The 13320-nt window shown below is 54.5% G+C and overlaps 1 protein-coding gene across 1 annotated transcript; it reads right to left on the bottom strand.

Annotated features, from left to right (window-relative positions):
- Positions 1-1789: 1789 nt before the first annotated feature.
- LOC144245874 (serine/threonine-protein kinase PAK 3-like) lies at positions 1790-10526 on the bottom strand. Its single transcript, XM_077786450.1, is given in 11 exon segments — positions 1790-1902; positions 2349-2486; positions 2904-3100; positions 3518-3617; positions 4010-4127; positions 4882-4991; positions 6002-6050; positions 6881-6968; positions 7145-7759; positions 10102-10207; positions 10458-10526. Coding segments are annotated over 11 exon segments (1680 nt in total). The 3' UTR covers positions 1790-1812.
- Between the last annotated feature and the right edge of the window lie 2794 nt (positions 10527-13320).

A 13320-nucleotide genomic window follows, 5' to 3' on the forward strand; every position in this document is an offset into this window, starting at 1 on the left:
CTCTCAACCCAGCAGAATTTTAGGTGTTACTGTTTTCCAACCCCAGATCCCCTTGGACATTTTTAACCTTCAGTCCTGCTGTGTTGTCCAACCCCAGATCCCCTTGGGCATAACCTCAACACGCAACCCTGAGTGCTCTTGGAATGCAAATCCCCCAAATCCTCCTCTGGAAGGAGCCCCCAGAAAACAAACCCCCACGGCTCCTCCCCACCCACCTGATTTGGGAAGAATTTTTTCTGAGAGAAGTGGAAAAGAACCGGTTTATTTAACAAACGAAACACTCCCAAGCACTAAAAAAAATGAACAACACCAGATGACAACAAAACTCTTTCACCACTCTGCAGAGATGACAAATCCAGAAAGTCTCTCCTGGGGGTGGTCGCCCGGGTCTGGGCGCTGGGGATTGCTCTGGGCACTGGGGATGGCTGCTGCAGATCACAGAGCGCAGGCTCCCGGTGCTCCTCGGGGTTCCCAGGTCCCAGTCCAGAGCAGGTTGGATGGTATTCAGAAGAAGGAAAGGGAAAGGAACAGTCCAGGGAAAAAATTGGACTGCCTAGTTAAACTAACTAACAGGAAAAAGCAAAGGCAAGAGTGGAAGCAAAAGCAAGCAAACAAAGCCAGCAAAAGCAAGCCAAGCCAGCCCACACAAGCCTCTTGTGGAGAACAGACCATGGGGGGAGGTGAGCCGGCTGATAACAAGACAAAACAAACCTTCACTTTCAGAGTCAGTTCTGAGAGCACAGAACAGAATATCAAACATGAACAGAACCCACAATTGGGGATACAAACACCAGAACCTCACCCTGGGACACCTGGGTTTCCACATCAGCAGGAGACAGTTCCTGACAGTCGAAGAGTCAGCGGCAGGGTCCTCATCACACCCGTTCCTTAAATGTTATCTGGCCATGCAGACGGTTTTAGCTACTTCTACAAGTACTTTAAATCAACATCGGCTGTCTCACCACTATCTCTGAGTTATTACTGCCAGTTAGTTACAAAAATAAAAGCATTAGTTGTTATTTCACAACTACAGCTACTTCTGCAAAAGTTAACATTCTAATGCACAACACATGGCATCCACATCAATATTTTGCAAAAGCCAAAACTATCATGTATGTTTTTCACACTGTGCACAAGCTAAACTATCATCCATGAATGATGTTCTGAGGATATGAGCTACACAGGGGCCAGGGCATTGGCCACAAAAAGCTGACAAATTATACTACAGCAAAAGCAGTTAAAAGTGATTACAAACTGTACTGTATCAAAATCGTTGTGATTAAGAATAAGTTGCAGAAGTCAAGACATAAGAGCAAAAGCCACCAACTACATAGTTCTCTATAACAAACCCAGGGCAGGTGTTTCCCTTGCAGGGAGCACTGGGGCCTTCCCCGGGCCCCTTCTGCCCTCTGGCAGAGCCGGTGGCATTTTCCAGCACACGCAGTTTGTAACCAAGAGTCGGGTGCAGCCCAGAAGGCTCCGAGCGCCTCCTCCCAGGCTGACTCTGCAGATCCGAGGCTGCTCTGGGCTCTGCCAGGGCTCTGCTGGGGCTCAGCTCTGGGCCAGGCTGGGCCCGCTCTCCCCTCACATTGCTCCGGGCAGCCGAGTCACGGAGGGAGGAGGAAGGGACACCTCAAGGGAGTTGAGGTTTAAGAGAGTTTTTATTCAAAAAACTGCCATACCAAACAGGCTGTCATAAGAGCCGTAACAAACAGGCTGTCCTAACTACCATAACCAACTAGCACTGCTAACTACCATCACTAACTAGTTGTCCTCACTGACTACTGTAACTAAAAGCTGTCCTCAAGTGCTTCATCTCCTCTGCTGCTGCCTCAGTTGCTTTGCTGCGGTGATCAGAGGGGTCAGGCTGGAGAGAGGCTTGGCTGATGATAAAAATGGGTGCTGCCCAAAAAATAAAAAAGAAAGAAATGAACTGTTACTGTCCAGAGCCAACTTCCTCACAGGCTCTGTTGCAACAGGACAAAGGGAAATGGTCAGAAACTCAGGAGAGGGAAGCAGGCTCAGGTTAGATCGAAGGCAGAATCTTTTTGCCAGGAGTGGGGAAACACTGACAAAAGGTGCCCAGGGGTGTGGGAGGTGCCTCCTCCCTGGGAACATCCAAGCTCAGGCCAGGCAGGGCTCTGAGCATCGGACCTGCCTGAAGATGGCCCTGCTCCTTGTGGGGCACCAGGGGCAGATGCCCTCGAAAGGACCCTGCCAAGCCAAACCCAGCGAGGATTCTGCTTGCTTTGCGTGTGGAACGCAGCGAGGCTGGAGACTATCGGAGGGGCCCCAGCAGAAAACCCCTCCCTGGTGCTGCTGCTTCCCCTCGGCCGCTCGGCATTCACCTGCAGCAGCTCCTGGGCAGACCAGCGCTGCTCCTCGTCCGGCTCCAGGCTGCACTCGAGGAAGTCCCGCAGCAGAGCCGACAGGCACCGGGGCTCCTGCAGCTGCGGGGTCCCGTTGTGCCGGATCAGAGCGCGAGCCTGCAGGAAAAGCAAACTCAGCGCTCTGCCAGCTTCCTTCCCACCCACAGGTGCTCACAGCGACCCCGGGTTCTCAGCCCCAGCTCCAGGGGCACTTTCCTCCCTGGCAGAGGTGCTGCTCACAGCTCATTGTCCTGTGCCAACCAAAAAACCCAAACCCTGGTGCTGCCACAGCCATTGGAAAGAGCTGATGCACTTGATTCACATTTTCAGGTCATCCTCACAGACAGAAGAGCTGGAACATCATAAATCCCAAAGCAAATTGTTGCTGGAGACTGCAGAATATTTGTTTGTGTTGAGGCTCGAGTGCTCTGGGAATTCCCTTCCCCAGGTGCAGAAACCTCCAGCTGCTGCTCCCAGTGCAGGGTCACCCTGTGCTCACAGGGCTCTGCAGCCCCTGGAGAATTTGCCTCTTACCATGGCCCTCGTTTCCTTGACGTAAGGAGGTTCTCCTTCCACCATCTCAATGGTCACAATGCCAAAGGACCAGATGTCCACCTTGGGGCCATAAGGAGAACTGGTCACAACTTCTGGGGCCATCCAGTGAGCAGTGCCCACCATGGAGCTGCGCCGGTCCTGCTCAGAGCTGAGCTGAGCACAGAGGCCAAAATCAGCTGAGGACAGAAACAAACACTGTCAAAGGCAGCTGGAATGAGGAAACCAAGCACCAAGACTCCCCACTCTCAGTCTGAGAATGCAGTAGTGAAGTCAGCTGGAAAAGTGCTCAGGGCTGTAGCCAAGGGAATGTGGAACTGGACCCTTAAAGAAACCCTCAGCTTTTGTGAAGTGGCTTTTACTGATTCCCTTGAAGCTTTAGATTCCAACTCCTGCCCCTCTGGCAGGGCCATACCCAGAGCAAAGCCACCCCTGGCACCCTGCTGCTCTCCGGAGCTCTCTGCAGGGGCAGCCGCTCTCAGCTGGCAGCAGGGGCCGGGCAGTGCCCCCAGCAGCCCTTGTGGGGCTCTGGCCGGCACTGGGAAGCAGCCCCACAGCCGCACCCGGGAGTGCCGTGCCTGGCCAGGAACACCCACCCAGCTTGACAGAGCCGGTCATGCCCAGGAGGATGTTGGAGCTCTTCAGATCTCTGTGGATCACCCGGTTCGCATGCAGGAAATCCAGACCCTGCAGGCACTGAGAGAGAACAAGAAACACCAGGACAAAAACCAATGGCCAGAATCTATCACACAAGAAAGGACAGTTCTGAATTCTGCCAGCAGCAGCTTTGCTGTGACAGGCCAGGAGTGCAGAGCAGACAGGCTCCAGGCAAACGGTTCAGGGCAAAGCTGAGAACAGCACATCAAATCCAGAACAGACAGAGAGTGCCACAACAGCAGGAAAGAGAGCAAGAACAGAGCAGAAGTGCAGCGATGCTGGCAGGCCGTTCACTGCAGAGGCTCTTTCTTCTCCAGCTCATAAAAACAACAGAGAAACAGAGCCCTGAGCATGGAGCCACTCCTGTTCTCACGCCTGTGTGGAAGGACCATCGTGTCCAAGCCGTGGCAGCCACAGGCAGGATCCCTCACCTCCCGACTGACAGCTGCCATCTCTCCTTCAGCCATGCGTGTCTGTCTGACAACGTCCTGCAAAGTTCCTCCATCCATGTATTCCATCACCAGCCAGAGATCTCCACCAACAAGGAAGCTGGAAGAGAAAAGCAGTGACATGGAGACGAATGTGCAGTGCTCAATTCCCCCATGGAAAAGCCTGGAGTGTAGTTTTGTTTCCAGGTCACTTGTCCATGAGGACAGAATCTGATGGAGAGACATTCCTGCCAGGCTGCAGAGTCCTTGGAATCTGCACAGTCTAAAGGAGGAGACCCCTGTGAGAAAGGAGAGGCCTTAGATGGCAAGCAGGTGAAAAATGCAGTTTAGCAACAGCCCAGATCAGTGTGGAACCACAACACTGGCCCCCCAGCTGGTTCAGCTTCTGAGCTCATCAGTTCCACCATTCCCTGCAGAACAAGGCAACACAACTCCCAGGGTTATCCAGGGGAGGAGGCCATGCAGCACTTGGGACAAAAGCAATCAGAAACCTTTCAGAAAGTCCCTTCAGAAACAGGCAAGGCCAGTGAAAAATGGGCAAATGAGGCATTTCTGGAAACAAGGCCCTGGTTTTCCTGGCATCTGCAGCAATGGAAAAGGGCTGGGAAGAAGAAGCCAAGGGAAATAATTTCTGCTGTGGTTTATCAGCACTTGTTGTAAGACACAGAAAATGGGGTCAACTTGAAGGAAAAAACAAACCAAAGTAACCAAAGCACACGGAGGGAGCGAACTGCCAGGCTGCTGTTTTGGGAAGATACGGCTGGGTCAGGCATTTTCAAAACAGGCTACAGACTACGGGTGCCAGGAAAGGTTAAGGCAGGGCCCGTGCACGGGGTGAGGCCTGGAGCACTCACCTGTCCAAAGAGTTGACAATGTTGGGGTTCTTCTTGTCCTTCAGGAGCAGGAGCTCATTCACAGCGCGTTCCCCGTTCTGCCCTCTGAGACTCATTTTCTTTATGGCCACCTGAGGGGACATTGCAGACCTTTAACTGGAGGAGTCTGTGGCAGGAGGCCACAGCCAACACAGGGCGAGGCTTTTTGGAGCGACCCAGCTGGGCTGTGCCAAACTGCCCTGGGATGGGCACCAGAGCTCAGCAAGGGCCACTCCCAGAGCCCATTGCTCTGCTCGCTGGGGCTGCTTACAGGACACACGGCCAGAGACATTTGGCCTTGCAAGCTCTGCAGAAATGGCCCCTCAGCTGTCAGCCTCCCAGCTCTAACCACATTCTCTGCACCTACAGTCTTCTCAAATGGCCTCAACACTCTCATTATTATTCAAACACATTTTGCAAGCAGGAGGTCATTCTGGTTCTGTGAAAACAGAGCAAAACAGCCAGGAACCCTTTAGCAATTCCATGGGATTTGGTCATGATTTCAGATGCAGTTGCTTTGTTTGGGATTGCACAACAAAGCAAACACACACATCCATTGCTCAGGTGATCCCTGTCACAGGCTGTCACTGACCCCAGATCCAAACAACTGCAGGGTTTAGGAGAGAGCTTTGCTCTGGACATCCATCTTCTCATTTCTCTCCCTCTCTCTCTGTGGACAGCTGAAGTGGAATTAAATCCCCAAATTGAGCCCAAGCAGGATCTCACCCTAATTAGGCCTTGAGGTACCCTTTGAAGATGAAAGGCAGTATGGAAAAACTGCTAAATAGTGTTCCTGTCTGCAGCTAAGGTGAAGATAAATTGGGCCTCAGTCTCCAGCCCTGATGTGTTCACACTTTTAGATATGAAGAGCAAGCCAGCGTGTCCTGCTCTGACAGACACCGCTGCCCTCCTTGCATCCCTTTGGGCACTCCAGAAGGACTGAGTGTGTCCCAGCTGTGCTCTGCAGGCTGACACTGCTCTGCCTTCAGAGGAGCAGCCTGTGCAGGAAAGCTCTGCTGGCCCCCAGAGCTGCAGCCACAGCTCCCAGCAGAGGGGAGAGCCCTGGAGAGCTGCCAGACGTGCTGGGCGTGTTGGCACTGACCTCTCCTCCAGTGGCCCTGTCGAGTCCTTTGGAAACGGTTCCGAAAGCCCTGGAGACAAAACAGCAGAGAAGAAAGAAGCAGCGCTTGAGGCCCTGGGAGTGAAAGCCAGCCCAGACAGGAGATCTCTGCTGCCTGCAGCGCTCACAAACACCTGGGTGCATTGACCCTTGCAACAACAGCGCAGCAGCCACCAGCTCTCTGCCATGCCAGGTGTGCAAGAGAAAACTGAGACCCAACACTAAGGAATTGGGCTGGAGCAAATCCCAAATGTCCACACTTAATTGCTTTAGTTCAAAACCTGAGGTGAGCAATGGGTGTCTAAAGAACTGGAAAAGAATGCATTTCATCCTTTTCCATTTCCTGCCTAAGACCTGCAGGATCCACAAGGGCCCTGCCATCAGGCAGGTGATGCATTTTCCCCCAGAGTGCATCAGATCTGTGTCTGTTGCTGAATGTATGGGCTCTACGAGCTGTGCTAGAATAGAGCACTCATTAGTTCATCTCTGGTTCCTGTTTCAAAACCATTAGGTTGTTAATGCTGACTAGAGGATATTTTTTGAAGCAAAATATTTGAAAGAAATCTCCTTGAGAACTCTTTTCTGACAGTCACCAGATGGTGAGTGGCTCTTTTAAGCAATCCAGTTCCAGACACAGAAGATCTTCCAGGTCCTGCTCCTTGCTGCAGGCAGGACACTGCCAGCCTCAGGGGCCTGTGACGGCTCCTTCTGACCCGAGTTCTCAATTCTGATCAGGACTGAGAGACAGCAGGATGGCACCCCAGTGTCTGAAGGTGTTTGGAGCTCTCCTGACTTCTCCCTTGATCCTGCACCAGCACAGCCCCTGGGCTGCTTGTGCAGAAGTAGCTGCCGTGCACTTACCCTTGGCCAATCTGCTCCACTTCCAGGTATTTCTCGGCAGGCTCCTCCACGCTCACGATGTTCCCTGAAAGAAACCACGTGGAAGAGGCTCCCTACCAGAGCGAGACCCCACCAGAGCAGAGCCAGAATGCAGCCCCACTCCCTGGGGCCGTGAGCCCCTTGGTCTCAGCTGGGAAGGACAATAAATGCCCCTGTGACATTCAGCTGCAGAGCAACGCTGGCTGCAGCTGATGCCGAGACACACACACAGCCCCTGCTCTGAACACAGGAACAGAGCAGACGTACTCAGCTGCACCAGGCACCACTCCCCTCTCCCCTCTGGCTGCAGGGCTGTGCTGCTGTCAGAACCTTCAGCCCAGGATCCCACAGCGGAGGGAGGTTCCTCTTCCCAAGCACAGGGAGGTTCTGGGTCCTCTTCCCAAAATGCTGCAGGTTCGCCGTCATCTTTCCAAGCCAGGGGATGTTCACTGTCCTCTTCCCATGCTGGGAGAAGTTCACCCTCCTCTTCCCAAGGCACAGGATGTCCTCTGTCCTCATCCCACAGCGGGAGATGTCCTCTGTCCTCATCCCACACCATGGGGGCTTGGCCATCCTCGTCCCGCACCAGGGGACATCCACCGCCCTCGTCCCACGCCGGGAGATGTCCACTGTCCTTGTCCCACGCCGCGGGAGCCTCGCCGCTGTATTCCCACAGCGCGGGATGTTCGCCCTCGTCTCCCAGAGCAGCGGGAAGTTCACTGTCATCTCCTGGCACCGAGGAAAGTTCACCAGCGTCCCCGAGAACAGCGGGGAGCTCACTGCTGTCTTCCTCCTCTTTGGCCTCCTCTTGGGAAGCAGAGGGAGCCAGAGGAGGGGCTGGTGCTGCTTTTGTGCCCTGTGGACAGACGGCAGCGTGAGGGACGGGAAGTTCTATCTCAGTGATCACCTTATTTATCCTCAGCTGCACATCCAGCTGCACTAAGCAGAAATTGGGATTGGGGCTCTTCAAACTAACAATGGGCTAAAGTCAACATTGCCACTTATTGTTGGGAATTCCATATTCCACCGTGGCTAAAGCCAGCAAGCAATCCTCTGCCTGCAAAACCAGACCTGCAGCCCTTCAAAAGCTCTGCAGCAGAAAAGGAGAAATCTGCTGGGGATCCCTTTGCTGCTGCTGCTGCAAAGACTCTGACAGGAACTTTCCTTCAGCCTCCCAGGCTGGCACTCGGCTGCCACATGCCGAGCTCACAGCTTGCTGCACAATTCCAAACACCGAAGGTTCCTTTCCCACTCACCGGAGGAGGAGCTGCTCGGAATCCACACATGAGGTGCCCTGCAACGGGAGAGGGAACATGAACCAGATGCTGTCAGGGAAAAACTGCCTGTGGTGGGAAATGCCACAGTGCAAGGCAACCCCGAGAGAGCATTTTGCTTTCCCAGCGTCCCTCCAGGAGCCACAGTCCCTTCCCACAGCAAGAGAACAGCACAAAATGCTGGGCTGGGTCAGTTCTTGGCTGGACAGGGAGTTCCCGGCTCTGCTGCCACAGACTCCCCGCTGGAGGGAACAGAACCCCCCAGGGCTCATTGCAAATGCTGTGCACGCCCCGCTGGCTGCAGACACCCCCTTTTTCAGCTGCAGCTGCTGGCAGGAGCTCTCCCAAAGCAATGGAGCCTTCATGGCCATTTGGTTACAAAGTCAGCTCGGGTCCAGAGGAAGAACAGAAAGCACACAGCAAGCCCAAAGCCACAGCAGCAAGGGAAAACCTCGACTTACGTGCCAAGTGGGTTAAAAAATAGCCCGAATAAGCCACAGAGTACAGCGTGCAAACTGCAGCAGCCACGTGCTGGATCATTTTGGCTGCGCTGCACACGCCTGCAGACTGCAGCCCTGCAAGCACACAAGGACACCCGTCAGGGCTGGGCTGGTGCTGAAAATGCCTCGGGCAGGAGGATCCTCCGGCAAGGAGCAGTGCCCAGAGCCACTGGGGACACTGAGGCCTCCGTGTCCCACAGCCACGGGAGCACCTCGGGGACGTGGCAGTGCTCCTGTGACATCACAGCAGCAGCTCATGCAGAAACCGCCCGGAAGGTTCTCCTGGGTCACAAAGGAGCACAAAGAACCCTCCCAGGGCACAGCCTATTGCCCAAAGGCTCCAGGAGGAGCTCTGAAAATGCAGCAAACAGGGACACCCCATAGCCCAGCCTGAACACTGAGGAGGAACAAGGACGGGAGCACAGCAGAGGAAACAGGACCTTTAGTCACTGCTACTTCTGACTAAAGCCAGCAAGCCGTGTTCCCGCTGGGATCTTTGTTCTCGCTCTAAAAACAAGCAAGGTGCTGCACTCTAAATATACAGAAGGCAGGAACTGGGCAGGAGGTGGGATTAGGAAGGAGGAGGAGGAGGGAGAGAGGAAACGGAGGAGGAAGAGGAGGATCAGGAGCAGGAAAAGGAGGAGAAACAGGAGGTTCCAGTGCCCCCTGAGGCCGCAGCACCCTTGGCCCCGGGACCATCGCCCCCAGCTCATCCTGCAGGTGAGAGGGGAGGGGGAACTCGTCCCAAATATATCGGGGAGTCTCTGAGAGGGTTTTTTATTGGGGTGTGTTGGGAGCTTGCAGATTGTGGAATTGAGCCCCAGATGTCGTCTGGGAGGCCCAAATAAACACTGGGAGGTTTTTTTCTGTGTGTGTGTGTAGGTTTGGATCTTGCAGGACCCCAAAGCTGAGCCCCCTGGGGGATCTTTGGGAGTCCACGAGGCCATTGCCCAGTGTCACCAGGGGGAGGACATTGTCCTGGGGACCCCCGGGGGAGCAGAGGAGGGGAACCCCTGGGACCCCCGGAGTGGGGAGAGCAGAGAGGGGCGATCCTGGAGCTGGGGGACCCCCGGCTGGCTGGAAAGGGGGGGAGCCTGGAGAGGAGGAACCCCTGGGACACCTGGGATCTCAAAGTAGAGCATCAGGGGAGAAGGGGACCCCATGGAGCCCCAACAGCCCCAGGATCATCCCTAAGCAGGACACCTGAGAAGGGGGAACCCCTGGAGCCATTGGACCCCCATCATCCCAAGGAAAGGAAACCTCTGGAACCCCAAAAGTGGAGAGATCAGAGATAGGGAACTCCTGGGAGAGTTGTTTTGGGCTGAACCTTGATATTGTGGAGATTTTCATGGACACAAGAGTCCTGCTGAGTTCTAGGGATGGACTTGGGCAGGAGGAGCCTCCAGTCCAAGGTGCTCTCCTCTTGTTTTTCCCCCAAACCAGGATTTGTCATTCCCTGCGCGTGGCTAGATGGAGGAGGAGGAAAAGCCCCGGAGATGCTGCAGGAGGAGGAGCTGCAAACCCAGCCCAGGGAGCTGCGGGGAGGAAAGAGCCCCCCTGAGCCAGGAAGGCGGGCGGAGATGCAGGCGGAGCTCGGAGCTGGTGGAGAAGCCTCATGGCAGGGAGAAGCCCCACAAGTGCTTGGAATGTGGGAAGGGTTTCAGCCGGAGCTACCACCTGATGGAACACCAGAGGATCCACACTGGGGAGAGGCCCTACGAGTGCTTGGAATGTCAGAAGAGCTTCAGGTGGAATTCAGAGATCGTCACTCAGCAGCACTTCCACACCAGGGAGGCCCTGCGGGTGTCCTGAGTGGGGGCAGAGCTTCGTGCGCTGCTCCAGCTCCATCCCCATGGGAGGATCCGGGCTGGATGATCCCCAGTTGTTGCAGCCTGAGCTGCTACAAGGAGAGTCCAGGGTAAAGAAGCAGAAAAGGCCTTTGCATGGTATCCACAGATGTTTGATTCAGCCATGCCGTGAGATGTTCAGGGTTTTCCCCAGCACACCCATCCCCCTGCTCCAACTCTCAGCTCTCCCTGTCCTGAGGAGTCGGGGTGGGGGTGACCCTGGTCCCTGGGCAGTACAAAGATGAGGCCCAGTCAGGGAACAGGGAGGGAGTGGCCCAGGGACACAGGAACAGACACAGGAACAGGGAAAGGAGCAAACGGAGTCCAGCAGCCCCTTGAGGGAAGCCTCCTGCGTCTCCCCAAACCAGGGAAATGCCCCCCAGGATCCCCACAATTCCCCTTTTTATATTATTAAGAAAGCTTCTCTGGAGGATCAAACTGATTCAACACAAAATGACAAAAACAATCAAAAGCACTCATACAATTTTCAAAATGCAAACAATTCTGAGTCTCTAATGTCCAAATAGATTTTCTTAGAGCTGGCAGGAGGGATGTGGGGTTTTCTTAGTCCAGTTTATCAGGAGATGGAGTCAGGAGCCTTCAGTAGGGACTGGTTCTCTGGCCCCTGTGGCAGTGCTGCTGGCTGTGACAGACTCTGTACGAGGTAATGTAGGTGGTGGTGTGCCTGTTGGAAACTCCAAATAGAAATCATTACTTTTTAAGAAAAAGATGGTTACTTTAGGAAAACTGTCCTTTCTTCCCCTCCAATTACACTCACTTGGGTATTATGAAGGAACTCTGGGGAAAGGGACTAGTGGAGGGAGGCCATGGAAAGGGGGAAAAGGAGGTAGGAATTTGTGGGAACATAAAAAAGGGGTAATAGGACAACGGAAAGGAAACGGGGAAAGTGGGAGGGGGGCAGGGAGGCCACAGGAATTGGGGAAGGGTATTAGAAGAAGTGGGACTTATCAGACAGGAAAGTTGTTTTGATATGGAGGTGGAGTCTTGGATGGAGGGCGGCTTGTTGGTGTTCTGTGCTCTTTCAGCTTTTGGGCTGTTGCTGGGATTTGGTTGTTGGTTTTGGGTTTTATTTCCCCAAGGAGTGTGGAGGACTTCCATGACATGGGTAATATTTTGCAGGTTTGCAGTTTGGTGCATGTTTGCCACCTTGCACTGGAACTCCACCAGGTCCTGTCACATCGGCTGCTTGGGGGCCTTTTCTTCCTTGTATTATATTAAATTCCACAATTTCTACATCTCCTAGACTGTGGAGTTATTTCCTGGGGTTATTCTTTTTTATAGCAGTCTGATGAACAAGCACATCTTGTTTGTTATCATTCTGGGTTATGAAACGGTATCTGTTTTTGACATTGAACCATTTCCTGTCCCCAGAACGTTCATGGCAAGGACTTTTTTACCTTGGCCAGCGGGTTTGCGTGTGTGTTGGTGATGCTGGACGTGGCGCCGGTGCTGGGGCGCTGCCGTGCGGGGCTCGTCCCGCTCCCGGCGCTGGCGGCCGCGCCGAGGCTCGGCCCCTTCTCCTTCCCGGCTCTGTCCCGGCCGGTGCCCGCGGACGCTGCGGGCGCAGGAGCTCCGGAGCAGCAGCGGGGCGGGGGCGGCAGTTTCGCCCCAGGACTGCGGTTCTGAGCCGCCCTCGGCGGGGCTGCCCGCCCGCCGGCCTCACCCGCCCGCCCTCGGCCCCGGGGCCGCGGCTGCCGCTCGTTGTCTCCGTGCGGGACCGCGCCGCGCTCCCCGCCCGTTTCCCGGACGCTGCGAGGGCTGATCATTTCTAGGTGTTCTGGAGAGGGCAGCGAGGTCAGTTAAAGTGCACAGGAGGCCAGTGAGTGCAGTTTGCTTGGAAATGGCCCAACTGGCCACAGTTCAAGCACCTCTCGTTGTTAATGGGCACCACTGCCTCCCCCACCCCTTTGCTCACGGCCAGGGCTAAAGCAGTTTCTGAAGAAGAGGCCTTAGTGCAGGTGTCGACCATCTGTGGGATGGGTGGCTCTGGATCTTGGGGAAGAGCTCCGAGAAGCTTTTTGGTTTCCGGGTTGGCGTTAGACATTGCCATTTTTCCCAGGAGTTCATCCCTGGCCTCTACATTATCAATTTGGCGATCAATGGCCTCTGGGAGGTGGTCAACAAACTTAACAAATGTCTCTTCAACCCCCTGATGGATTGAAGAAAAGTTTTGGACAAGGGTGGTTCCATCAGGGATTTTTAAAAGAGCAGTCTTTGCAGCAGATTTGATGTCATCTAAGACATTGTTGGGCAGCATGACCTGATCCTCTGGTCTGCTAAATTCCCCCTCTCCTGCCAAAGCCTCAAGGCCTTCCTGGCCTTCGCCTAAAACTTCACTCAAGTCATACTTGGATAGGATTGGCTTTAAAAGTTTTTTCCACTGCAATAGTGCAGTGGTAATGTAATGGAAGGTATGGGGAATTAAGGTATGTCCTGTGAAAGTTTAGTCCAATACATTTTTAAAATATGGAGAATTGCGGCCGTAGTCTCTGGCCACTTTTCTCAACTCCTTCCCCTCAGTGTGAGGAATCCGCTCCCATCGTGGCTCCTTTCCCCGTTTAATGACGACAGGCGCCGCAAGGCAATCGAGATCTCTCACCAAGTCCAGGTCCCCATCCCACAGGGCTCCTCCCTGATCCGTGTCCAGCCTCCTCCCGGCCTGTTGTTACTGCCGGGGTGCCGCCGTCCTCATCCTCTTCGGAAGGTGGGTCGGGGCGCGCTGGAGCGCGCAGCCTCCGGCGGAGCGGTGGGGCCCGGTGACTCGGGGCCTGCAGGCCAGC

Source organism: Lonchura striata, chromosome 14 (genome assembly GCF_046129695.1).
Source record: "Lonchura striata isolate bLonStr1 chromosome 14, bLonStr1.mat, whole genome shotgun sequence".
NCBI lineage: Eukaryota > Metazoa > Chordata > Aves > Passeriformes > Estrildidae > Lonchura > Lonchura striata.